General features: G+C 34.4%; 3 protein-coding genes across 3 annotated transcripts; 2 read left to right on the top strand and 1 right to left on the bottom strand.

Annotated features, from left to right (window-relative positions):
- The first annotated feature begins 16 nt into the window (after positions 1-16).
- On the top strand, positions 17-2,369 carry LOC127800017 (pentatricopeptide repeat-containing protein At4g02750-like). Its single transcript, XM_052334388.1, has one exon. It carries the CDS (start codon positions 66-68, stop codon positions 2,019-2,021), a length of 1,956 nt encoding a protein of 651 aa, XP_052190348.1. The 5' UTR covers positions 17-65; the 3' UTR covers positions 2,022-2,369.
- Positions 2,370-6,196: 3,827 nt separating this feature from the next.
- LOC127798831 (auxin-induced protein 22B-like) lies at positions 6,197-7,627 on the bottom strand. Its single transcript, XM_052332459.1, has 4 exons — positions 7,269-7,627; positions 6,977-7,176; positions 6,781-6,880; positions 6,197-6,665 (listed from the first exon to the last, which is right to left on the bottom strand). The coding sequence occupies exons 1-4, from the start codon at positions 7,454-7,456 to the stop codon at positions 6,590-6,592; spliced, it is 564 nt and encodes a 187-aa protein (XP_052188419.1). The 5' UTR covers positions 7,457-7,627; the 3' UTR covers positions 6,197-6,589.
- Positions 7,628-21,159: 13,532 nt separating this feature from the next.
- On the top strand, positions 21,160-23,955 carry LOC127798789 (auxin-responsive protein IAA14-like). The gene is made up of 5 exons (XM_052332392.1): positions 21,160-21,585; positions 22,089-22,333; positions 22,915-23,050; positions 23,505-23,566; positions 23,697-23,955. The coding sequence occupies exons 1-5, from the start codon at positions 21,290-21,292 to the stop codon at positions 23,732-23,734; spliced, it is 777 nt and encodes a 258-aa protein (XP_052188352.1). The 5' UTR covers positions 21,160-21,289; the 3' UTR covers positions 23,735-23,955.
- The last annotated feature ends 2,662 nt before the right edge of the window (positions 23,956-26,617 follow it).

Raw genomic sequence — 26,617 nt, 5'->3', positions numbered from 1 at the left:
CAGAGAGCATCACAAGGGTTGCCCCTAAATTCTCCTTTTCTCGTATTCTATGTTGGCGCCATGAAATGAATCAATCTTTGTCTCATCTTCTTCAGAGCTGCAAAACTCTCAGATCCTTAAAATCGATTCACGCACGCCTTTTGATTGAAGGCTCAATCGCCTCCTCGGACCTCACTCTCAACAAAATCCTCCGCCTCTACTCGCGTTTCGGTGCCACTAGCTGTGCTCAGAAGCTGTTCGACAGAATTGCTCAACCAAATTCCTTTCTCTGGACATCGGTAATTCATGGGTACGTTGAAAATTGTGAATATGAAGAGGGTTTGGCTCTGTTCTCCCGGATGTGGAGAGAATCTGTTGAACCTTTGAATTTCACCATTTGTTCGGTGCTAAGATCTTTAGCTCGACAAACACGACCAAGAGATGGAGAGGCAGTATATGCTTTTGTTTTAAAATGTGGTTTTGGGTATGATTTGATAGTGCAAAATGCAACGCTTGATTTGTTTATGAGGTGCAGAAGAGTTGATTTTGCGAGGCAGGTGTTTGATGAGATGGATGAAAAAGATGCTGTTTCTTGGAATTCGATGATATCTGGCTATGGGAATAATGGTAGAGTTGCTGTTGCTCGCAAGTTATTTGACAGCATGGATAATAAGAATGTGATCTCATGGACGAGCATGGTTTGCGGATATGTTAATGCTGGTGACATGGCAGAGGCACAAGCTCTTTTTGAGGCTATGCCCGTCAAAGATAGGGCTTCTTGGAAAGTGATGATCTCGGCGTATATGGAAGCTGGTAACCTCAATGCTGCTTGCTTGGCTTTTGAAGCAATGGAAATCCATGATGTCGGGACTTGGAATCTAATGATCTCAGGCTTCTTCAAAGCAGGACAAATAGAATTTGCAAAGGACTACTTTAATAGAATGCCAAGCAAAAATATTGCATCATGGGCCATAATGATTGATGGTTATGTCAAAGCTGGAGAAATTGATAATGCTAGGTGTTTATTTGATCAAATGCCTGAGAAGAATCTAGTGACTTGGTCTACAATGATTGGCGGTTATGCTAAAATTGGGCAACCTCGTTCTGCCTTGGAATTATTTGAGAGTTTCAAGAAGCAAGGCATAGAACCAGATGAAACATTTATATTGGGAATCATTTCAGCGTGCTCACAGCTTGGAATTTTAGATGCAGCTGAGTCTGTTATTCAAAACTACGTTGGGCCTTCACTTTGTTCTAATTTACAGGTTACCACTAGTCTGATAGATATGTATGCTAAATGCGGAAGCATTAGGAGGGCCTTTCAAGTGTTCGAAATGGCTTATCATAAAGACTTGTTCTGTTATAGCACCATGATAGCAGCCTTTGCAAACCATGGATTGAGTCATCGTGCAATTTCTTTGTTTAATGAAATGTGCAGCGTGAACGTAAAACCCGATGCAGTGACTTTTCTTGGTGTCTTGATTGCTTGTAATCATGGAGGCCTTGTCCAAGAAGGAAAGGAGTACTTTAAGCAAATGACTGAAGAATTTGGTATTCAACCATCTGAAAAGCACTATGCATGTATGGTTGACCTTCTTGGTCGTGCTGGTTGCCTTGAGGAGGCACACGACCTTATACGCAGCATGCGAGTAGAAGCCACTGCAGTTGTATGGGGTGCTTTACTTGCAGCATGTGCAGTCCATGGCAATACCCAGCTTGCCGAAATTGCAGCAGCTGAGTTATTCAGAATTGAGCCAGATAATTCTGGTAATTATATTTTATTGTCCAATATTTATGCTGCTTCTGGACAATGGCATGATTTTGCAAAAGTGAGAGCAATGATTAGGGAAAAACGGGTGAGGAAGAATCGAGGCTCTAGTTGGATTGAGCTGGGCTCTGTAGTCCATGAGTTTGTTACAAGAGATGTGTCTCATTCTGAGTCAGATCACATATACTTGATATTATACTTACTCAAGGAAGATATGAAGTTTGCAGGGAATTTAATTTATTTCAAACAGAGTGATGATGCAGAACTTGTATAATGAAAAACTCACGTGTCAAAATTCTGAAATTTATGGGCCGAGAGATCAATGCTAGCGGGAACTGTGTGTTGGGTTTTCAAACAGTCTTTACTTATAAAGTAACCTGGGAGCTTGATGAGGGGAAATCAGAAATGATCAACCGATAGGAAAAACCAGGGATCTGATCTGGCCTCCAGAGTAGAAAGAAAGGGCGTTGGATCAGATTAAGGGAAATTATTAGGGCAAATCCATATTTTTGTTATTGTACTTTTACTGTATTTTTATGTTTTTTTTTTTCATGTGATCAATTTAATTTTTTATTATTTCAATTACACATTTGAACTTGATTTTTAAATCAATTTAATAATGTATTTTGACACTTTTTTCTTGTGAAAATTGAAATTTTTTGTTATTTCGATTACATCTCTAAATTTGTATTTTCGGGTTAATTTAACTCTTTTACTTTCATGTGTAAAAAAATAAAGGTAATATGAGATGATAAAATATATATCACACTCTGTTTACATCAAAATACAGGAGTTAAATTGATTTAAAAATACATCTCTAGGGGTGTAATAGAAAGAATGAAAAGTTCGGGTTGTCATACGAAAAAATGTCAAAGTACAGGAATTAAATTGACTCGAAAATGCAAGTTTAGATATGTAATTGAAATAACGAAAAGTTTGAATAATTATAAAAAAATAATAATAAATACATAATAAAAATACAGATTTGGCCGAGATTATTAGCTTGGACTTTTATTTATCCAGGATAATGCAACAGGGTCACAAGGGATGATGTCCACGATGAGATAATTCTGTTTTGTCGTGGATGTTACCAACTAGATTATCTCCATAGGCTCATGAGATCAATTAATTTTGTACATAAGGCACCGTTGATATCTAATGTGAATTACCTAATCAGGTGCACAGACATGCTTTTTATTAACGTTGGTTCTTTAGATAGGTGCTCAAGTCTGTTCTTCAAGGTTCAAGAGCTCTTCAAAGAATCAAATATAAGGTTTATAATAAGTCGAGCTAAATTAGTATTTCTTCAACCGCATAATTAGAAAATTTGAACATTTTATTTTGCCTTCCTCATCATTAATTTGACTTCGTGGTAAAATACTGTGAGATAATATAGCATACGGCAGGAAAGCCACCATGTGTTGCAGAGTCACCTTTTACATTTCATCTGATATATATCGCATTTAATTAATAGACTCCTAAAGTCACATGTTTTAACTAGAAGGATGTTCATATATGTTAGTACTTTCATATTCGTCAAACTAGCAATAATATCATTGAGCCTAGATGATACCCCTAGGAGATTGTTGATATGTTATAAAATGTTATGAACCAGACATAATATTGTATTATGGCACTTAGATGAAGAGTTTTATTCAACCATTGTATACCTACCTAACTATAGCATCTAGCCATGATGATTAACAATCCATTCATTATTTGGTTATGTTTTTGTTTTTGTTTCAATTAGGTATTGATTACTTGCTTGAACTCAAGGACCCCTAAATTCTCAATTATTTGGGATCGGTTGCACCATCCTTTTTGACAAACCAAGATGGTATCCTATAGCTTTATTCCCCTATTGTTGCCACTGCATGCTTCTCACATGTATTGACAACACCTTTCTATCATTTAATAATTTGATTATTGACGTTTTCATCTTCTTAAATTCTGTAGTTTTGTTGATAGCTAAATCGCTTTGTCCGAAAGAAGCTTTCCCTAAGGTCTCAAATTGCCAAAACAAAGTAGCCAAATACTTGTCTGGGTATCAGTTGCTTCATTCACTCTCTCCTCATTTGGTTAGATGACACCAATATAGGGTACCTAAATTTGCTCGCTTTTGCTCTGGAATGGTAAGATAAAACTATTTTTATTTGCAAAAGGAAACAATTACTATAGTTTTTCTGAAGCAAGCTAGCCAGATAGCAGACTTTGTTTTCTGGATTTTGTAGTTTGCATTATGTGGTCCATCTCTAGGAGCTCATCCTACCCTGGCCTGATAATTTAGAACCCAGAATTGCAGATCAAGCATTCATGGCAGAAAAAGACTGGAGGCTTAAAACTAGCATAGTTGGACTTGCAATTGCACCAGCCTTAAGTTTACCCTCAATGAAGTCACTTCTTATTCTCTGAAGAACCTTTATGCTTTATCATGTTGGTAAGTAGGCAGACACAATTAAAAGGGAAGTTTGATCAAGTAAAGGTAAAGCAAAGTAGAACAGGCTGGAATTCTCAAACCATCATTCAGTGTACCGGAGAAACTTCCTCCCTTATTAACAAATTCAAAATAGATGTCCTTTTACCCCGTGAAGTTCACATTCTAGCTTAAAGTTAAAGATATCAAGGTTCAATGCACCTTTTAGCTTTCTTTAGTTAAATTTGACGTGTTATATAAAATTTTGTCGAGAAAAGATAGATGCAGGGAAAAGGGAGAGTTGAAAATGCATAATATTTTCCCGCACTGTATCAAAGTAAAGATTAATCCATTAATAGATTCCATCTTTTGAGTCAGAAGTTAATCTGATCAAGTTGCTTTATTTGTACACAGGGCTCCCAACTGACAACCCTTTGCAATATGATATTTGTTAGGGTGAAATATTCACAAAGCACAAAAAATCATTACATTTCTCGATAGATTTTCTTAATAAACTGTTCTTTGATAATGTGGCATGCTCACCACTTGGCTTACATAATCCTCGGGAAGATTTTGGGTTACCTGTTCTAAAAGTTTTACAGGCTATCGTTTCCTTAGTGGATGGAGCAACACAATAAGAATCTCTCTCTCTCTCTCTGGTGATCCGGACAGGAAGTCCTAGTCCTAGCTCTAGCTCTGTGGCTCTTTATCTACGGTTAATAGTGCTGCATCCTAAATCCTTATTTATGCAGTTTTGAGTGGTTTATAAATGGCAATATATAAAAGATGCGGCAGAGGATTATTTGAAAGGGAAAACACAGGATCCCATTTAGGTAGATTCTGTATTGTTTAGAACATGAGGATGAACCTATTTGAATGGGTTTGAATTGTGGAATCAACCTCTTTGCAAGAATACAAGGGAAGGAGGGAAGACTACATATAAATATGACTCTCCCTCAACCCTCATTAAGCGAGTCGTCTATGTAGATGCCCTATATTATTCCACACATAACCAACCTCTCAATGCAGAAGACTGAAATATTGCCTATTAATATCCTTTTAGCAACTATATGTCCAGAATATAGAGATTTTAAGAGAATAGGCAGCCAGTGGTCCAATATCATGCAGGGACGCATGTCATAATACATGGAAAAACTTATTGAGGAGAGAATTTTCCCGCATTAATTTTAATTATTCTTTGGAAGATAACTTAATTATTCAATTATTGTATTTTTCTTCATTTTCGTGTGCTTGTTTATATCAATATTGGATTCTGTGAGTAAGAACTTACAAACCATTTGGATTTGTCTATTAGGAGTAAATTTGTTGGCATCTTTTCTATGGTTAAGAGCAACAACTATTTACAGGATGATTTGTGAGGATTTGGCTGCCGATCTTTGGATCCAATGCTCTGATCCAGATCTGAAAACTTAGCTCTGGAGCCAGTTTCTAGAATATGGCTGGGCAAAACTTTTTTCTAAGAGAGGGAAGGGATTTCCAGGTGATCGCTGCTGATCACTCCTCTGTTCTGTTGCTAACTTTCATTTTCACCTGCTTGTTGGAACTTGGGAAGAGGCTAACTAAAATGCCACATAATTATTCTGAAAATGATACAAGGGTAGATTTGTTGGGATTATTCTGATTTCACTCAACAATTTCATAAAAACAAAATAAAGAAAAACCACCTTATAGTAGAAAATTTCGGTATTATTCTGATTTTGTTGCGCAAACAGTAAAGAGTCATTAGATCTGTGTTAAATGGGAAATGGGAATGGAAAACTAGTTTTAGATGGAACAATTACTTCTTATGATCTCTTCTATTTTCAGATCTGAATTCTGGTGAACAGTAGCTAAGCTATGGAGCTTTGGAGCCACCATCTAGTCCAGATTTGATCTTTCCCTCAGGTTACAATACAAATTTTAATCAAGACATGAAATAACCCACAAAAAGAAGTCACACAAGTAACATAGGGAAAATTCGTAGTTTTTTTTGCTACCTGCAGGGAGATAAATTCGTAGTCTGACATGGAAGCACATTAGACAGTACCAGAACAAAGCTCTGAACACCATATATTGTTGCAAACCCAAGTATTTCATATTAATACAAAATAACCAAAACTTTGGGAGAAAAAAGTTCTGCGCCTATCTCTCTATACAATTGCTGCTGAAGCAAGTATTCTTGTTTTGGTTGGATGGAATTATTACAAACAAACCAAATAACATCACTACAGACCTTAAACTTCCACAGATCTGCTGCAACAACTACATACTGTAATTTTAACATCTGATTTCTCGTTTTCTCCGAGTCAAGAGAAAACAGCTTCCACACGAAAATTCATCGACAACCCAAGCTGAAAGATTTTTTCTTCTTGAGAGAGATCTATCCTCTCTTCCAGTTCTGTCATGGGTTTCTCCGTTTTGCAGCCTTTTCATACCCCACATTCAAACCCACTTGCCTCTGACCATTTCATTATTCTCAGCCTCTTGCAGGATGACACAAACATGCTGCAACAACAATTCACCATACCAATTTTAGTGTGCACATATATATATATATATATGTATTTATGCATATATATGTCTCTCTCTCTAGAGAGAAGAGAGGGGAGGGGGTACTTACTCCCAAGGAACATCTCCAACCAGCATCCAGTCTCCATCTTTGTCTTCATAAGTTGGTGCATATTCTGATCTTCTATAGCCTTCTCTCTCAGAGTATTCACCTGAACAGGTTTAGAACGTAGAATTAGCCACTATTATCATCATCGGAATAACAAAGAACTCTCTTTGAATGTACAACTGCAATCAAGATTTCTCACCTATGGTGAGCTTGAACATGTTCTCCAAAGCTTTCAGCAGCTCCGGATAGCCATTGTAAACCTTCAAATCAATCTTCCTCAGATAAGGAGCTCCATCCATGCTCACTTTCACGTACACCCCAGTCTCCACCTCATTCTTCTTCGGCAGGAAGGTGTTCTTCCGGTAGGATCTGATTGGTGGCCACCCAACAACTTGTGCTCTGCCATTTTCACATGCCCATCAAATGAGTCGGTCCACTCAAGATCATCTAAATCTTAATAGAAACTTACATATACATAAAACATGACTTACTTGGCGGTGGGTGCACTTTCTTGGCCTCCGTGCTTGGCATCGCAGCCACCCTTCGCGCCACCGTCCTCCGCCGTCTCATGCAGCGCTCTCTTGTTGTTCCTAGTTTGTTGATTCTCAGACTCATCTGTCCCCGGCAACCCCAGCCTGAGCTCGGTTGCCTTGAGATTGTGATCAGCTTCAAACGCCATGGAGCTTTTTCTTTCCAGTATCTCTCTCTACCAATTTTTCCCGTGATGGTAGTACCGGTGGATTTCTCAGAATCCGAACAATGCCAATGGATCGACGAACAAAAAAAAGAAGGGTGTTTTATAAAGGTGTTTTGAGTTGAACAGAGGGGACTGGGTATTTATTTTGGGTAGGCTATGAAACGCATGAATTCGGGGCAAAGGAAAGGTAGGCTGTCGGTGGGATTAGGAGCAGGTTTAAGGCAAGTGGGGGACAAGAGGGGGACAGGCTCAGCCGCTCATGTGGAAGACTTTTTGGGTACTCTGAGTGACGGTCAAGATGCGTTTCGGGAGCAAAATCAGGAGCGTCGATTGGAGAGAGAGAGAGAGAGACAGAGAGAGGCCATGTGACTGGCAGTAATGGGGTCCACATGGGTGGTGTTGGGTATGTGCATGTGGGGACTGAGCCTGAACTGAGAGATTTTGGAAGGGGCTTAAAGTAAAGGAAAGTAAATTTTGGGTAAAATTGATGGTAGGCTGAGGTACATGGCATGTGGCGCTGTCATGCGTTCATACATTGTCAGCCCCCTACCGCACTGCATATACATATACATATATATATATTTATATTGAACAAATTTATTTGTTTTGCATAATAATTTACGGGAATTGATAAAATAAGTATTTCTAAATACTTATTTTATTAATTTATTGGGTCAGAATCAGTCAATTCTTAGGTTTATTTAGGTGTATGTTGTTCATAATAAATTTATATTGATAGATGATATATAAATATATTATTATGTTTTTTGAATTATTTAATTAATTAATATAATTATTTAAATATTAAAAATAAAATATATTTATTATTAGTTAACTATTACTCCAAATTGAGAGAATAGTTAACATTATCTTATAATAATAATTAATGAAATTAATTTAAATTTAGAGTATTTATTTATGAGCATATTGTGCTGCTAATGATTGTACCTACCAGAAAAATGCTTTCTTATATTTATTCTATGGCATTTCTTTTCGTTCATCCAACACGTACGTTTCCGTTGGTTACGGGTCAACCACTTGGGTTCATGCGTCCACATACGCTCCCTAATTCTATTCAGGATTCCATCGTTTCAATCTTAATCTAATCCAATTTAAGCTGTTAAAAGTTAATTCATTTTCTAATCATGATTCATTTTCTTGAAAGTTTTATGTATCTGACTTGTTTTTAATAGATTTCTGTTTACAATTTAATCTAAACGTTTTAATTTTAGCAATAATGTCTCGATTTAATCGATTAGGTGCAATTTTATCTAAGATTCAAATTTAACAATTTTATTTAAGATCCGAATCCAATTGAAGAGACGCGTGCTTTTGCTGACATAACACACCACTTGATATTTTAAAATATTTGAGTGTTTCATGTGTAAAAATAAAATAAAATATTATATTAAATATATATACACAAAGAGAAGTAAGAGTAGGGGACCGATGGTAATGGCCGATTTGGAAGTCGAAGGTGGTGATGGAGGCCAAACTCGAAGGAGGAAGAGGAAGCCCAACGATTATCGTCTTTGCCTTGCCGTGTGATAGTTAACATTTCTTTGTTTCTGATATGGGCTTCCTCCTACTCACGACCATCTCATAAAAATCGACCGACGACCCTCTATACTTTTGTTGGCTGATGACATCATTTGTTGGTCGTCTTGCCCCCATCGTCAGTCGCTTAAGTCGACCCTATTAACGTCAACAATCAGTCATCAAACTTTCAGATTCTAGATTGGCCTCCTCTAGATTGATCTCTATTGTTGCCTCCAGTCTAGCACCACACCGTCGTCTGTCTCTAGCCTTTCATTCTCTGTGTATATATATATACACACATATATATAACATAATATTTTATTTTCTTACACGTGTACACGTGGGGTACACTCAAATATTTTAAAATGTTAGGTGACGTATCATGTCAGCAAAAAGGCACACGTCTCACCAATGAAATTTGAGTTTTAGATTATGTGCATTTCTACTATGTTTTGGTGACACCCTTATTAATATTTGAACTCTTTAAATCTAGCTAATTGATAGTAACGAATGACGACTGTGTAAGATTTAAATGGCGAGCGTTACTGCTCTCAAAATTTAACTACCTCTAGTCGCTTTAGGCATACTTCAAGCTTCTAATCACTTGGGGTAGCACCCTTTTGACGAATTTAATGGGCTTTCCTTTAATAAGGAGAACAACTTTGGGTACGAATGTTAAAGAGTTGTCTGGCTGTCCATGGCTACCATTGAGTCTCCTGTTCTTGTCGCGATAGGTACAGCGAGGAAGATGAGCCAATAGTTAGCCAAAAGCTGTAGCGTTTGACCAGCTGCAGCTTGGCAAGTGAAATAGGCCTGTGGAGCTTGGCATGGCATGGCATGGCATTTTGCTTCATTCAAATTCAAATTAAACTACTACGGCCAGAAGGACAGCGATGTCCAACCAATGATCACAGTGAAGTCCAAATCCTTCCTCCTATCTATAGCTTCTTGTCCACTAAAAACTTTTTTCTGAGGTTGAATCCGATAGGACTCATCAACCGAGTCCAGACTGCTAGGCTGGCATTGGCAAGTCGGCCAACTCTTGACCATGCATGTGTGGACATGCACCTTTTTGTCATTTCTCTTCAGCAAGATTTTCTCATGGATAAGTTTGTTTTATGTTAGCATAATAATATAGTCAGTCGTGGTGATCCAATTTTACACTGGCTGCAGTCTATGAAGAACTTATATATATATATATTACTTTGTCATATATATAAATGCAATAGTCACATTATTTAAGCTAGTTAGGAAAGTGTTTTACAATGTTAATAGTACTTTTGTAATTATAGTTATTTTGGTGAGTATATATTCTCTTTTCAACATCTAGTCATTTTATATGCCAAGTATATGTCCATTATTCATGTTATATATATGTTGGTTTAGTTTTAGCCATTGGTTTATGTTTCATTTTTGGGTGATAAGGCAGTGTGTGTTGGAACATTTCATGCAAAGTTTACTACTAATTTGTATTATAAGCTAAGGCACATTTGATTTGACAAGTGAGAGGAAGAGAAGAGAAAGAAGGACTTTGCTTTATTGTTGCAAATCTAATCCATATTCCTATGGTCTGCCATTAGCCACACATAGTAAGATCGGAGTCAAAAGTAACCAAAGAAGAAATAGCAAGTATACATGCACAACGATGTAGAAAGTGGGTGTGAATTAATAGATGGTGATTTAGTGGCCGTCATAAATTGAACATAAACTTTTGTATAAGCTAAAATTATGTATTTGAATCTTGTCGAGTCTCGTTATTGTTCAAAATAACTTGAGTGTAAAATACTTAAATTACCACAAAATTTAGAGATGATAAAGAGATGGAATGTGGGTTTAACCTCTTTTTGCAATATCAAGGGATGATGAACTCTATTTAACAGGATCACCATGGTTGCTAAAAGGTTTCATATATATGGTAAAAGTGGTCATGTATACTTAAATGTGCCACTCCTTTTGTATCTAAATGCTTTACAGTTCTCAACATCAAATGGCATCAAGTTAATTTGCCTCATCATTTAGTGCCAAAAAGTACATTGATTCCTTATGTTTCCACTACCATTTATGCTTTTCTTCATATAATTTAGTCTTTAATTAGCATCATGATTCCAGGCTGTCTATGCCCCCGAAGGAAAGGATGGATCATAATAGGGTTCAATATAATCCTTTGGACAAAAGTGGCCGGTGTGTAGCCCTTAGTGAAGTTGTTAGGCCTAAGAGACAAATGATATTTTTTGCAGAATTTGTGCATAAAAAATATTGTCATTGAGATGCTCTTACGGTAATATTTTTATAATCACAACTCACTTTAACGGATTTTTTTTCTTAATATATGATGTTTAATGAGTCACGCTTTCTTATATAGAAATTAATCATTTGTTAATGCACATGAAGTAGTTAGAGCAATCACCTTAAGGTTGTTGATTGTGTAGCTCCTAAACTCATGAATGTGCACAATAGTCCTTCAATTTTTATTTTTATTTTTAATTTATAATTCTTTAAATGACGTACATCAAGTAAGCACACAAATTTATGTATAAACTTATCTTGGAAAAAATTTGAACCTTAATTACAATCTCTTGCCACTAAACCAAGCTTTAGGAATTACTTACTTAGTGGAGGGCTTTAAAAATGGAGGGATACCTATGCTTCCTTGTAGTTGTAGGGCTGCCCAAAAAGCCGAACATAAGTTAGCTGGGAATGCGTGGGATGGTCCCCTGCAGCACCATCAACACAGAAAGGAGAGGGTACCCTTAAAAGTTAAGGGGCAGTGGACAAAAATAGGGGCGGCGAGCAGATATACAGATGGAGTTGGTGGGTTAGCCTTTTTCTGGAATAAATTAAATCGGTGGGCATTGCCTTGTAACACACTGATTTTATATGTGTATTTGTTGATCATCTGCATCATCCTTATCTTTGTTCCAGGCCACAAAATGCTCAAGTGTCCACCATTCTTGCTGCCCAATATCTCGAGATATATGCTGCACCAATTCGAGTGCTTTCTATTCAATTGAACCCCACATCTGCAACACCCCCCCTCTCCCTCCTCTCACATAATATAAAGAACAGGGCTCTGTTGGGTTAATTTTTGTTCTTAACTGAGAGAGCACGCTAAGTAGGTATGATAGTCAATTTTGGTTCATTTGACATATTTTAACGTCTTTTTATTTTCTAGTTCTCTTAATTAATATTTTTATAACTTTTCTTTTTTAACGCGAGAGATTCTCAAACAACACACAATTTTCGATTGCGATCGTCCCACTTCAAAAATTTATAACCCTCATATCTTAAGCTGAACAAAAAAATAATTGAATCATGAGTCGAAATTCAAACCCTAACCCTATAAAGATACACAAATTATTATAAGTTATTACTATAGAAATTATTTTTATATGTGTTGTAAAGTATTAAGTACTTTTTGAAGTTTCGAAAGCTTTGATAGAGTTTCATTTTAGGTAACACCAATTGATTTTTTGTTTTTGTTTTTGTTTTTTTCTTAATAATCTTATTTATGGTATTGTTAGGACTTAGGAAGGGACAATCCAGCATTAGTGTGAGTTAAGAAGTTATAAGTAAATAATCACTTTCCACCTTTGTAACAACCTCTTTTTAGGATAAAATTTTAGCTCTTCAGTCAACTTCATAATATTTTTTTAAGTCAAAATATATAGACAATACTTCTTATAAAATACAAAATTTTAAAATGTGAACAAATAATACAGAGATATGTATAAACAAGTACATCATTTTGGCGATGTATATATTTGTATAAATGTCGTATTTATATAGAACTAATCATGAAAATAATTTAATTTTTTTTGTAAATTTATAATTTTACCCAATGCTTTTAATTTTAGCAATTAGGTCTAAATTAACTCGATTAAGTGTAATTTTATCTAACATATAAAATTAATTTAAAAGAGTATATTTATACTAATTTGAGATGTCAAGTGTCATATAATAATAATATTTATGAGACCCATATCACATGTACATATAAATAAAAAAATATAATTTGTTACACATAATTTGTTTACTTTTTTTATAAGTTATATATATATTTTACTTATATATATGTGTGAGTTTCATAAATATTATTATTATATGATACCTGTTATGCCAACTACCAAGATATCATGAAGGTAGTCCCTCTAAATCAATTTTACATGTTAGATAAAATTGTACTCAATTAAATTAATTTATGCCTAATTGTCAAAATTGAAAGAATTGAATAAAATTATAAATTTGTGAAAATAACGGAATTATTTTTAATTATTCCATTTATATATCATTACACTCAAAATTACCAATTTAAATAATTGAGGGACATTTGATCTTACAATGAATGAAAAACAAGTAGTAAGCCATTGTTGGAATTGTGTAACCATTCAATGATGAGTCAGGAAGTGAAATTTGGAAGTAGGGAGGGGAAGGAACAGGGCATTAATGCACACGTGTGGTGTCTGTGAAGAAGGCCTCTGGGGGCCCAAATTTGCACGGTGGGTTGCTTGGGCCTGGCCCAACTTATCATTTATGGGAACAGATAAGAGGGAGCTGTCCAGTCCCCCCACGGCCACACCGAATAATTGCTCTGGCCATCTATGATCATGCATGCTTACCTACTCATATATTATATATATGCGTGTATCATCTATATTTGTAATGACATCTAAATTAAAAGGAAAGCCAGATATTTATACAAAAAAATTAATGCTTAATGATGTAGTAAGGGCAATTCTTGCAATTATTTGTCATTTCTATGATTATTTTTTTCATGTGAATGTTAAGTAATAATATAATCTTCATGCTTATAAAAGTATAACTCTCCTTCTTAACTTGTCTATCATATCAAAATCTTTGTTTGGACTCACTTGGTTTCGTTGTGCTTTTTTTTTTTGTATATTACAAAGGTATGACTTTTGTCTATTTTTGACGTTTATCGTCTTCTTGTTTGAACTAGTCTTTTTTTCTTTTTCTTTTTTATCATGATGTATCTTCGGATACTACTAATTTTTTTATTTGTGAGATTGGGGTTTTTGCAAGGTTGCTAGTTGAGGTCACCTTCTGATCTTTTCCCTCTCCTCTCGACTACCCTTATTTGCTACTCACTTATGTTTCAGTGATCCTCTTATGCTCCTTTGCGTCATGTTGCCTTGAACTGGTTATTGTTGTTCTCCCACTTTTATTTGGTTTTGTTGGTGTTCTTTTTTTTTTTGTCTCATATGTTTGAGATTATTTTAGTTTTAGTTTTATTTATTTTCCTGTGATAGGGTTATTTTGTATCTTGTTTCTTAGTGGAGTATGTCCCAGCTTGATTTTGTAGACTCTTGCACTTTTTTTTTCCCAACTCTATTTTTTCTTATTTTAATATAATTTTTTTAAAAAAAAATATGTATGTATTTTTATATACATCATCCAAAAAAGTATCAGAACAAAAATCAACATAGTGCAACATTCTAAATTTAACTTTTAACTCCATAAAACAAATTAAGTAATAACTAAATTTAACATAACTAATAATTTTCAATTAATTTTTAATTTTGTACTGGATTGAAAATTGATCATCCCCAATATCAAGACAGATAACTAAATTCAGATCCACTTAGTTCCAAATGAGGTTGATTTGAACCAATTTTTCGATTTATACCAAAATTTAAATACTATTGAGATGCTATGTGAACTAGCAAGCTAATGTCAATATTTCCATAGTTTGATAGAGTGTTGGGGGCCTCATGCCATATTTGTGACCTAAAGGCCCTGTACATATATACAAAAATGTAAGTAAAAAGTACTAACCTCGAAGATTCCTTTATTGGGTGGAGTAGAGGGAAGATTGGACCAAAGAGATGGGATTTGGGCTCAAATGAGTGTGCAAACTAATTTATAATTACAAAATATCACTATAAAATTTTCATATAAATGAAAATACCCGTAAGATGTTGATATGGTGTGACCAGAAGAAAGGAGTGACCACAAATTAAGTCATATGTCTGGGGAGAATGTCATTTATGGGCCAAGTCGTACCAAGGCTACCTATACTAGTAATTAATTTTTGAACAATGACCAAATGTATGGATAAGATTTATTTATTTATTGGGTGAATTTTCAATGTGAAAATTTGAAATCCTAGCTGGCTACCTTTTGCATTCATTTATGGGTAGTTCCAGATCTTTAAAGCAATGAAAACAACTAGAACAGTAGCCAGCTCCACGAATTAAGAAGAAATCTTTAACACATGCATTATGTCGATTCATATCTCATGGAAATTGGCTATGCAAGAGATGCGCATTGTAAGATTAATTAAACATGAAGATACATGATGATGATGATGATGGTGGTGGTGGTGGTGGTGGTGTGTGTGTGTAACATACATTCAGCACTGTAAGTTACGTCTTCGGAAGGAGATGACTAGGTTCATAAAAGCCAGATCATTTTCAAAGCTTGAAACCTTAAACATTAGGTAGCCAAAGTAGTTGGCTAATACATAAATGTATATGTAAACGAGTGGTTTATTGTTTGGACACGTATATGTGAAGACATGGCCACGAGCAAAATGAGATAGTTTCTGGCTGCTGGCTGTACGTATAGCTGTCTCTGCATGGTTGAAGATCTCAATGGAGATGGAGCTATTGCAGTTGCAGGAAAAACATTCTTTCTATACTTAATTTGTAGGGATTTGAAATTAAGAGTTCTTTAGAATTCTTGGCGTTTCCATGAATATTCCAAACAGGGTATTAATTAATATTAGTTAGTGTTTGTTGACAGATCTGTTGGATAGTTTCCATTATTAATGGTGAATCGATCACACGACAAAGTACTCTATCACCTTTGATTTTGGCAGGATTTTCTACAGCTCATTTACAGTGAAGATCATAATCTGTACAACTCTGCAGTATCATCTTCGATCATCAAACTTCAAGATATTTAGGCTCTCCTTAATTCAACGGTTTCTTAGCTTTTTATTGTTTTCAGAACGCTATTGTTATTATTATTATTATTCATATGTGCAAACATATTAAATTTCGTGCTAGCAAAACACTATAGTGACTGTCTCTACCATCAAGATTTAAACCTCTTAAAAGCCGAGCTCACACATAATTTTATGCTACCAAGAGAAGAAGAATAACACAGTAATTAGTGTTGTTTATGTCGAAGTTCTTGGATCAAAATTAAAAGCCAGCTCAATTACCCATATAATCTTATGGTTGATCATGTATCATGTATATTGGGCTCTGGATTGAAGTTTGGCTCCACCATTTACAAGTGTCAAGCTCTCATCAGTTGAGGAAGATTATGTCCCGATTCACCTGTTCTCTTTTATAAACAAAACAACAATAGAAATGGTGATCTTTCTTGTCAGTCATTAACAAATATATAGACAACACACACGAGCAATGTTAATTATTATCCTAATAATAATAAATGTATTTTATTTTTTAATAAAGTGTATTTATTATATTTTATTTTTAATATTCAAATAATTTTATTAATTTATTTATCATCAATTAATAAAATTATTTGAATATTAAAAATAAAATACAATAAATTACCTATGCATGAACTAGATTACTACTCCTGGCGTCATGCATGACTTCATTCAAACCTACCAAACAGCCAAAACCCAAAATCCTTTGACTTCAACATCCGCCTTGTGTTGGAAGAGAGAGATTATAAACGGAAAAATGATATCTTCTTTCATGATCTTCTATATATATATATATGTATGTATTTATATATATGTATATGGACAATTTCTATGCCATTCCTTGGAGAAGTATAGAATCACCCTGTGAACTGAGGCACTGAACCATTAATAGAATTGTTTCTAACTAATGCTAAATTTGTGTACAAAAATTTAATAAAATTTTGCAGAGAAAATGAAATTGTGTGTAAAGATATATTAATTAGTGGTATTATTCTGTTCATGGATGGTGGACATTCCAAGCAATGGGTGCCCTGGTGCCCCACCATGGGATCCATTGTCCCAGCTTGAGCCAACATCTGGAATAATATTATTGTGGTGAAGATTCCCATTTATTGCATTTGTGGGCCTCACAGATTAGACTAAACCCTTGCTAATCAATTGTAAATTAGGTGACACTAATCCATTTATTGATGTAACATGTCCCCTCCCCAAAAAGTGTCACATATAATATGCATATATATATATGTGTGTGTGTGTGTGTGTGTTATTCAAATTAATCTATATATATGTTGCAGAAAATTAATTAATCTGTATGTTGTAACAGTTAATATATATGGATGAGCTTAGGCATATAATTAAATGGAACGAAGAGAGACAAGAAGACTAATTTCTTCTTTTTGGGTTCGTTTATTTCCTTCTTTGAAGTTCACAACATGGAACACTTGGACTAGTAGACACTGTGGTCATTTGTCAACCAGATATTTTCGACTATATCCCAGAGATTACAGGACCACTTCAAATGATCCTCTCAAACCCTATATATATATATATATATATATCATTGTAAACTGAAATGAATCCCAATCCCCCCAAGAAGCTTGCTACTGTAATCTCCAGTCATTTTCTATGTTCTCGATAAAAAGGTGCATGTTCGTTTGGACTTGGAAAAGAAGAATAAAAATAGAAAATAAAAATAGGGTTCTTGTGTTCTTCTACAGATGATCATGACTCCACCTTAAGGCCAAAGGATAGGCAAGTTCATGTTTTTTCTTTTCTTTCTCTTATTTGTTAAATTATTTTCTCATGATGGGGCTGGGAGGGATGTTGACTGGGCAAGGGCACAGCTAGGGTTACAGATGTTTCTTTCTTGGAGATGTAACCTGTCTCTAACCACCCTCCATGCCCTTAAAAGTTTAGCTAGATTGATAAATATAAATATATATATATATATGTTGATGTACAATTGCATGCATGCTTTTCACTAATCTATGTATGATCGAAAATTTCTTGTCCAAGTTAATATTATATCTTCCTTTCTAGTCAAAAAGAGTGAAAGGAGGTAGGCTTGTAACTGCAAGGGACGGATTCTAGTGATCAGTCTGTCGGAGGGACGGTTGGCACCTGCAAACACTCCGACGCTCAAATGAATAAGAGAGTAGAAATGACAGAGTATCAGTAGAGAGAAAAGAACATAACTTGGTTCTGAAAAGAGTTGGTTCATATAAAAGAATGGGAGGTCCTCCTACATGCATGTGTTGTGTGTTTGTAGGGTGATGGGACTGAGTATCCGACGTCGATGGAGGTTCATAGGCGATAGTATGGCATCGACGAGACCCTCATTAATATAGATGAGATCCGCCATAAATGAGAATATAATCTGTCATAAATGAAGATGGAATCTTGAGCGAGCCAGCGAGTTTCCAACATACGACTGTAATGATGCTACTACAGACTAACATAGAGCTAAGATCGAGCCAAGATTAGCTCGAGAGCCATGGGTCTAGATTGGACTGAGGGCCATCGGCCAAGATTGGGTTGGGGGTCATGGGCTAAGATTGGGCCGAGATTAGGCTAAGGGCCATAAGCTGAGATTGGGTCAGGAGCCATAGACCGAGATTGAGTAGGTACGGTCCATTATATATTTCCTTATCTATGTTGATCATCGTCAATCTAGTTGCTTCCATTCAGATAATTAATTAATTAATTAGTTGCTCCTTAGTTGGGAATGTTTTAGTGAAGAAATAGACATTTATTCTTTCTAGATTATATTAAAGATATATATCCAAATATATTGTCAAATCTTGTTTGGTAAAATTAAGCTAGCTAGTAATTGCTCAAAAAGTGGGTGTAAAGTGACTGATAAATGTGTAGATGATCCAAATTCCTTTTCAACACAAAAGGGGAAGTAGTGGAAAGTTTAGAAAAACATCCACTGATAAATGCATGCTGGCTCACAGATACACATGCATGCATGCATACATATATATATATATACACATATTGAAAATATTATTTGAGTACTCTTGTGACATTTTTTAATGAGACTGTTATATTGATATGTTGTATATTTATATTGATACAATATAAAATATAATACATCAATGTATGAGAAAATTATAAAACTGTAATAACTTAATATTTAAATAGCATTTTCATGTAATATATATATAGGTATAACATATGTATAGGCTTTATATAAATAGGGTAATGTTAATAATTGTTTTTAAGTTTCAATAAAATTAGACGCTTAAGAGCGACACTTAGTAAAGAGAGATACTTAATGTGATATTTTTGTATTGATGTAATATAATATATTAACATAAAAAAATCACATCAAAAATCACTCTAAACATGGAAGAAGGTAGCATTTCTGAATTAAGAATACCCATAAGAGACTAGAGAATGGAAGAAGAACCTTAATCACAGCCATGGAAGTGGGATGGATGGTGCAGTGATATGTTCCCTCCAACACCTAACCGACCCCATTAATTAAGAGAGATCCATGGAGACCCAGAAAATGGACAAGGGGAGCCGCATGTGGATGATTGCATTCACACCATCCCCCCATCATAAAATTTCATTTCTAATCCCGTGATAATTATATTTGTATTGAATTGAATATATATATATATATATATGGCTTCTTTTTATGGAGCTTTTTCCTTTCTAATGATGTTACAGTTGAAAGTTAAAAGATTAATTACATAGGACTTGTCTCAACCTCTTAATTTAATTACTAGGGGTAATTTAATTAATTAATTAATTTAGAATTTGTCAACTCCCTTATCCACATCTATTGTGTTCGACCCACTACCTTTATGAATTGAGAGACTTATGAGTTGGAACTTATCTTGTTTCTAAAGCGATAACTCATTGGATCCAACCAATGCCCAATCATAAACAAAAATGACATGAAAACTAAGTGAAAAGGAAAGAATGAAAGAGAGGGAATTAATTGCTTGAAATTTATGATTCTTAACCAGACATATCCTCTTATACAGTTAATATTGAATAACAAGCCCTCTTAGTTAACACTTTTATATTTTGATACTAAAGTCTCCAAATACATGAAATAACACTTGTTTGTTTTAAGATTTCGTCTAAATTGTATGCTCCGCAATAAACTAGTTACTGTGATTTAATTTTTGTCATTAATTAAAGGTATTAAATTTTTACTCTTGTTACAATTTGCTTCCCTTCTTGATTTTTCATCGAATTAGGTTAACAAAAGCTGATGCAATATATATATATATATATAATAATATAAACTCAAAAATAGCTTAATGTTAAAGTTAACATGCCCCGGAGAATTAAGTGATTTTAAGGTTTATATTAATGTATATACTATGTTAATTTACAATATAAACTTAGAGAAACTAGCAGCTGAATTTACCCCTCTAGGCATTAATTTCAAAAGGGCCTTGATTTAACCAGTTACGGAAAAATTCTTGGCAACAGTTGTGATGAAAAGAATTGAATTGAATACACGAAAACGCAGTACAGAGGTTGCATGTGGTAGGGCAATTCTATATTAATTGTTCAATGGAGTGATCAAAGCAAAGCTTAACCACCGGGAAGGGCTGCTTGATTGCAACTCCTTTTGGACCACAGGGCTCATTAGGGTCCTTTAATCATGCCCATTCCCACTAGTTTAATTTCTTCTTAATCAGTGCTTTCTTGTAATAATGCTGTGAGCCCATCCATCCCACTCTGATCAAGAATGATCGTTTTTGTATGTAACATTACACTAACATTAAAAATTTTAAGATTTTATGTATAAGATGGTGTAACTAATTTTGAGTTTACTATTTTAAAGATAATCACATTTTATATATGATATGTATATATAATTGATAATGGGGTAAAGCCAATTAATTCAAGAGATATTTCTCTATAGTTCACTGAAATTATCTAAGAAATTAAATCGATCTCTTGTTAAGCTCCACACGAAATTTAAATATATATAAAAATCTCAGACTTAGCAATTGTTGTGGACAAAGCTACCTTCGGTATATACAAGTACTTTAATTTGTCTTTTGATGAATTTCTTTATATATATATATATATATAATATAAATTATCGTTATGGAAAGCTAAAGTCGAATTATTGGCCTGGCCTTGATTCAAGAAGATCGACGTACAAACGTACTCCCACGTGTCGGCGCGGTTAACGTTTAAAACCTGATAGGACTCAAACCCAACCACCGGTATATATGCACATGAAGCCACACTCGCTGCTTCCTCTGCTACATTATTGGTTATTATTGCTGTCTCTCTCTCTCTCTGTGGTTGAAGAAGAAGGAGGAGGAGTGATCGAGATTAAGCATAAATTAGTATTAAGTGCCGGAGTTTGAATGGAAGTTGGCCGGAAAATGTCCAACTTGCTCCGAGAAGGGCGAGATGGCGGCTACAGCCTGAACCTCAAGGAGACAGAGCTGTGCCTGGGCCTGCCTGGAGGCGGAGAAGGCAAGATCACCGGAAAAAGAGGGTTCTTGGAGACTGTTGACCTGAAGCTCAACCTTCAATCTAATGACTTATCTGCGGTGGTCGATCTGAAGCATCAGGTAAAGATGAACAACAACATATCTCTTCCCAAGGAGAAGAACCTCCTTCCCAGCTGCCCCAAGGATCCTGCAAAACCACCCGCTAAGTAATTCTTCTTCTTCCTCTTCATGATCCCATCTATAAATATATATATACATATATCCTTACATAAAATATATATCTACTACATGTTTGGTTTCTTGGAAAATGCATCGTATTTTTTCTTTGGTTTAAGGTGATCATCACATATATATAATAGGATTATAAAGAAGGTTTGCCTTTCACAGTCCATATAATGCTAGAATTATGAACCATGTTGATCCTTTCAAAGTTTCTAAGTTGCATCCCATCGCTATTGTTTATTTTGATTCAGAAATGTATGTATCTAAGCGTGTCTACATAATTTTATGTTAAAAAATCAATTTTTTGTGGGAAAAACTCTTAAATTCAACTTTAATTCTCCTCACGCAATGGCCATAAGGCTAGATTTTGTTTTCGAAGTTGTATATGTAAAAATGTTCGAGGATTGGTACTAGAGATAGAAAAAGGTACCAAAGAGACTTAATAGAGCGGACATAAAGATGATAACACGTGTGAAATGGGGAACAGGGCGCAGGTTGTGGGTTGGCCACCAGTGAGGTCATACCGAAAGAACATAATGTCTCAGAAGAGCCATGCCGAGGAGCCCGAGAAGGCTGCTGGCAGCGGCAGTGGCAGCGGCAGCGGCGGCGCAGCCTTCGTGAAGGTTTGTATGGACGGCGCGCCTTACCTGCGGAAGGTGGACCTGAAGATGTACAAGAGCTACCAAGAGCTCTCTGATGCCTTGGCCAAGATGTTTAGTTCCTTTACCATGGGTACGCAGTACAATTCCCATAATGATTAATGCATATATATATATATGATGATAAATTCGTACAAGTGACCGTATACAGAGCTGAATCTAATTTTCTTATAGTTTCTCATCGTTTTGACTTTGAGAATCAGAAAACTATCTATATATTGAAGATTGTACCCTGAAAAAGATATCATTTTGAGTCAAAAGTTAACCAGACAAGCCTGTGATATTAAAAGATTTTCTTTATGAAGATCAATAACTACTAAAATGTCAACAAAAAAGGTGGAGCTGCTTTAAAACTTAAATTTTATAAATAACTGTCGCACAAAACTTACTAAAAAAAATTTCAAAAACTTTTACACAAAAAATGCTTTTTTGTAATTTTCTTCTTCTCGATATATGTGCATATAAGTGAACCCACATTATATTTGCATGGCAGTAGCCATCTCTCCATAGATTTGGAAGAGAAAAAATTACTGTAGTAAATAAATGCCTAAAAATATTTTTTTATTAAGAGTTTGTGTTTGCCTTAATGTCAGTGCCATTTTAAACCTAATAATCTTCTTGTCTGAAAATGCGTTTTGTTTTATAATATTGTAGGTAACTATGGGGCCCAAGGAATGATAGATTTTATGAATGAGAGCAAGTTGATGGATCTGTTGAACAGCTCTGAGTATGTGCCAACCTATGAAGATAAGGATGGAGACTGGATGCTCGTGGGGGATGTCCCATGGGAGTAAGTTTCTTCTTCATTATATGTATGTGTGTGTTTGTAAATTTTAAGAATATGTATATATATATGTATGTAAATATTAAGGACAGTACCATGCATGATCGGAAAATATACAAACATGAAAAAGGTACCAAGGACAGGCCAATAAAAGCCATGCTTGACCATTGTTGGGGTGGTTTCTTGAGATAGATCTCAGGAAAAAGAAAAAAAAATATCCGATCTTATCAGTAAAATTAGCCTTAAATGGTTAATCAGCAGCAGGGTACGGTCCTATATATGGATGGCCTTGTGAGACGTGCTACCAGGGTCCACATTAATTGACGTACAAAATTCATAGAAATCTGATTTGAAATCACAGTAAGGGAAACAAAATAAAAGGGTCCCTCGAGAAATTATTTTTACAACTTAAATATGAGACTTTGGAATCATAAATTTTATGTTCAATGACACAATACAGGATGTTTGTGGATTCATGCAAGCGCCTGCGGATAATGAAAGGATCAGAAGCAATTGGACTCGGTAATTAAGTCCCTTCACATATATATATAAACATATGGGTTTAATAATTTATGTGCAATCTTTGCTAATCAAGCCATAATATAATAATAATTATGGATGTTAATTAGTTTAATTTCTTTGTATTTTTCAGCGCCAAGAGCCATGGAGAAATGCAAGAGCAGGTGCTGAGCAGTCTGCAGTCTGTCAAGCTTTTGCAGAGACTGAATTGTGCAAGATTTGATAATTGTGTCTGTAATTTTTATTATTTGATATAGTATATAGATCTGGACGTATATATATATGTAATGGACAAAAGCCTACAAGCTTTAAGTACCTATTGTCTCTGGTTTGTTTATTGTTCATTCCCTGCCTAATTAATAATCTCCATTATTTCCATGTTCTTTCTTCTTTGTCCTAGCTGTCACAGTTGTTGGTTTGCTATTTTATTTTATTCCTTCAATTCTATTTCTTTAATTTTCCTTCCACTCATCCATTCTCCACACCATGTATATTCCTATTTTTTATTCACTAATTAATTAATCAATGTTCTTCATCATTAATTGTTTTTGGTGAGAAAATCATATATATATATATATATTTGTTTGTGTGTGTGTGTGTGTGTAATGCATGGATCCCAAGAGAGAGACAGAGAGGGGAACATGGCCATGTGCATGTTGATGGGGCATTATTCATGGCCATTAGTTTATAGTAGTAGCATATTGAAATTTTAAAAAATTTATTTGAAGTGACTTGTCACCTGTCATTGTAAGCTAATATTGGTAGCTAGGTAAGGGACATTATCGAAGTGGAGAAGAGAAAATAAGTAATCAAGTCAACATAATTAGTTTAGGGTTTAAAAGACAAAGTGAGATGGTCTTGAAGTTCATGCATGCTACTTGTGGGGTTACTTTATCCTTTGAGTATGCTTCTCTCTCTTTCGGAAGAACCATGAGTTTAATGTTATCGAAAGGATAAAAAGTTCTATTAAAAAACATTAAGTATAATTTTATATTTTACATCAAAATATACAAAATCACTTGCAAAAAAAAGTTGGGTATCTCATTTTAATTTGGTTTTGAGAAAAAAATTAAAATCTGATTGTTTTGATAAGATACCAAATATGTAAATTTAAGAGTTGATCATCACTCAATCCATGATATAATTATGGTATTTTTAGATTCTTTCTCATTTTTTAGTTAGTTCAAGTAATTCTCGAGCTCGAACTCATTTAAATTGGTTCTTCCTACCAAAAAAAAGAACAAGATCTGGTCTATTGGTGGATTTTTCATTGCTCCAGTTAGCCATTGTGCTCGAAAATGATGAAATAGTGATGTATCAAATGCATGACAAATATTATATTTGGATCTTGAAATATCATGTCTTTATGTAGGCGGATAAGGGCATGGGCTTGGCCTTGGCCCTTCTTGATATTTGTTTGGGTAGGCTTGGGCCAAGTTTTTGGATAAGCCCAATCTTTCGAATTAAATTTGAACTGCTATGGGAGAGCCCCTCACAATATATGTTATTAAATTTTCTACTACTAGGCTATTTTTACACAAAATATTTTATGTAAAAATAAGATATAAATATTTTTTATGCTTCTAGATGAAATATTTGTAAGCCAAAATACTTCACCAAACAATGTGTTATTTCATTTGCTTTTGAAACAATATATTATTTCAATAAATATATTTTAAATACCAATTCGAAACTAATATTTGTATGCATATCAAGGTGGAGTTTATTTTTTATTTGAATTTTTTAAATACAAGCCACATACCAAAAAATAAGATGAAGAATAAATTACTGCCGAAAACTGATTATCGGTGATAGGCCCAATCCCTTTTATTGGGACAGAAACTTAATTTCTGAATAGTCCAAGTCAGCCCAACCCAAACCACAGAGTAACGCATACTGCCATCTTGGTTAGAGAAGTGGCCCACGTTATCTTAAAAAATAAAATATTTTAAATATAAAATTTATTAGATAAAATTTTAAGTAAAATAAAATTTAATATAATGATACATAAAATGATATTTTAGAAAAATTAAAAAAAAAAATCACTTAAAATTGACACCAAATTATGGGTTCAATTAATAGTATAGAATATGATAAGAACATAAAGTTGATGAAATTAAACTGTGATAATATAAGATTTATTGTTAACCCAAGCTTGCTTTGCTTCCCCAGTATTATTAATTTAATGATTGTTCAGAGGCATCTGGAAAAGGGTGGTTCTAAAGTTAACCAGAGAATAAGAACAAAGGAATATAATCGCTAGAAAGTTGAGGGTATGCATAAAAATAAAGAATTTTAAATAAAAGTTTAGACATTTGAATAGTCATTATTTATTTTTGGCTTAATGCAATACATTCGGTATTCTTTCAAAAATATAGCTAGAGTGTAATTGAAAAAATAAAAAGTTATAATTGATTCGAATTTTTAAGTTTAGAGGTATTTTTTAAATAAAAAAAAGTTTGAGTGTTTAAATAAAAAAAGTACAAATACAAGAGTTATAATATGTATTTTGTCATTTTTTAATTATTGTTTAAGAGAGTATACCAATCTTTTAACTTATCCTAAAACTCATATATCAAAAACATTTTTGGTAAGTTATATTTGTGGTTGAGAACAAAATTTATATTATTTTGATAAAAAAATTACAAGCATATATACACCTAAAATATTATTAAATATTCTTTGTAAACTTCAAAAATAGTTAAATTGACGTAAGAGTCGAATGCAATTGAATCGAGTTTTGTTGGGCTTAGGCTCAACTTGCTAATTTTTAGGCTTGAACCAAACTTGAACCCGACTTAAGGTTGACTCATCAAAAGGCTAACAAGTTGAGTTTAGGCTTGGGCTCGATGTTTATTGGCAAACAGTGTGAGGTGATGGCAAGTGATAATGTTGGCGGTGAATGCAGACACTTGGAGAAAGTGAATAGTTGCGAGTGGCGAAAAAGATGAATAGTGGCAAGTATTACTTGGGTACGTCGGAGAAGGTGAATGGTTACAACCATAAGCAACTACCCTCAGAGGAAAAGATAGATGATCATAAGCACAGAGTTCT

Source organism: Diospyros lotus, chromosome 4 (assembly GCF_014633365.1).
Source record: "Diospyros lotus cultivar Yz01 chromosome 4, ASM1463336v1, whole genome shotgun sequence".
NCBI classification, from domain to species: domain Eukaryota; kingdom Viridiplantae; phylum Streptophyta; class Magnoliopsida; order Ericales; family Ebenaceae; genus Diospyros; species Diospyros lotus.
Note: the sequence above shows the minus strand (reverse complement) of the source record. Positions and strands in the feature narration are given on the sequence as shown.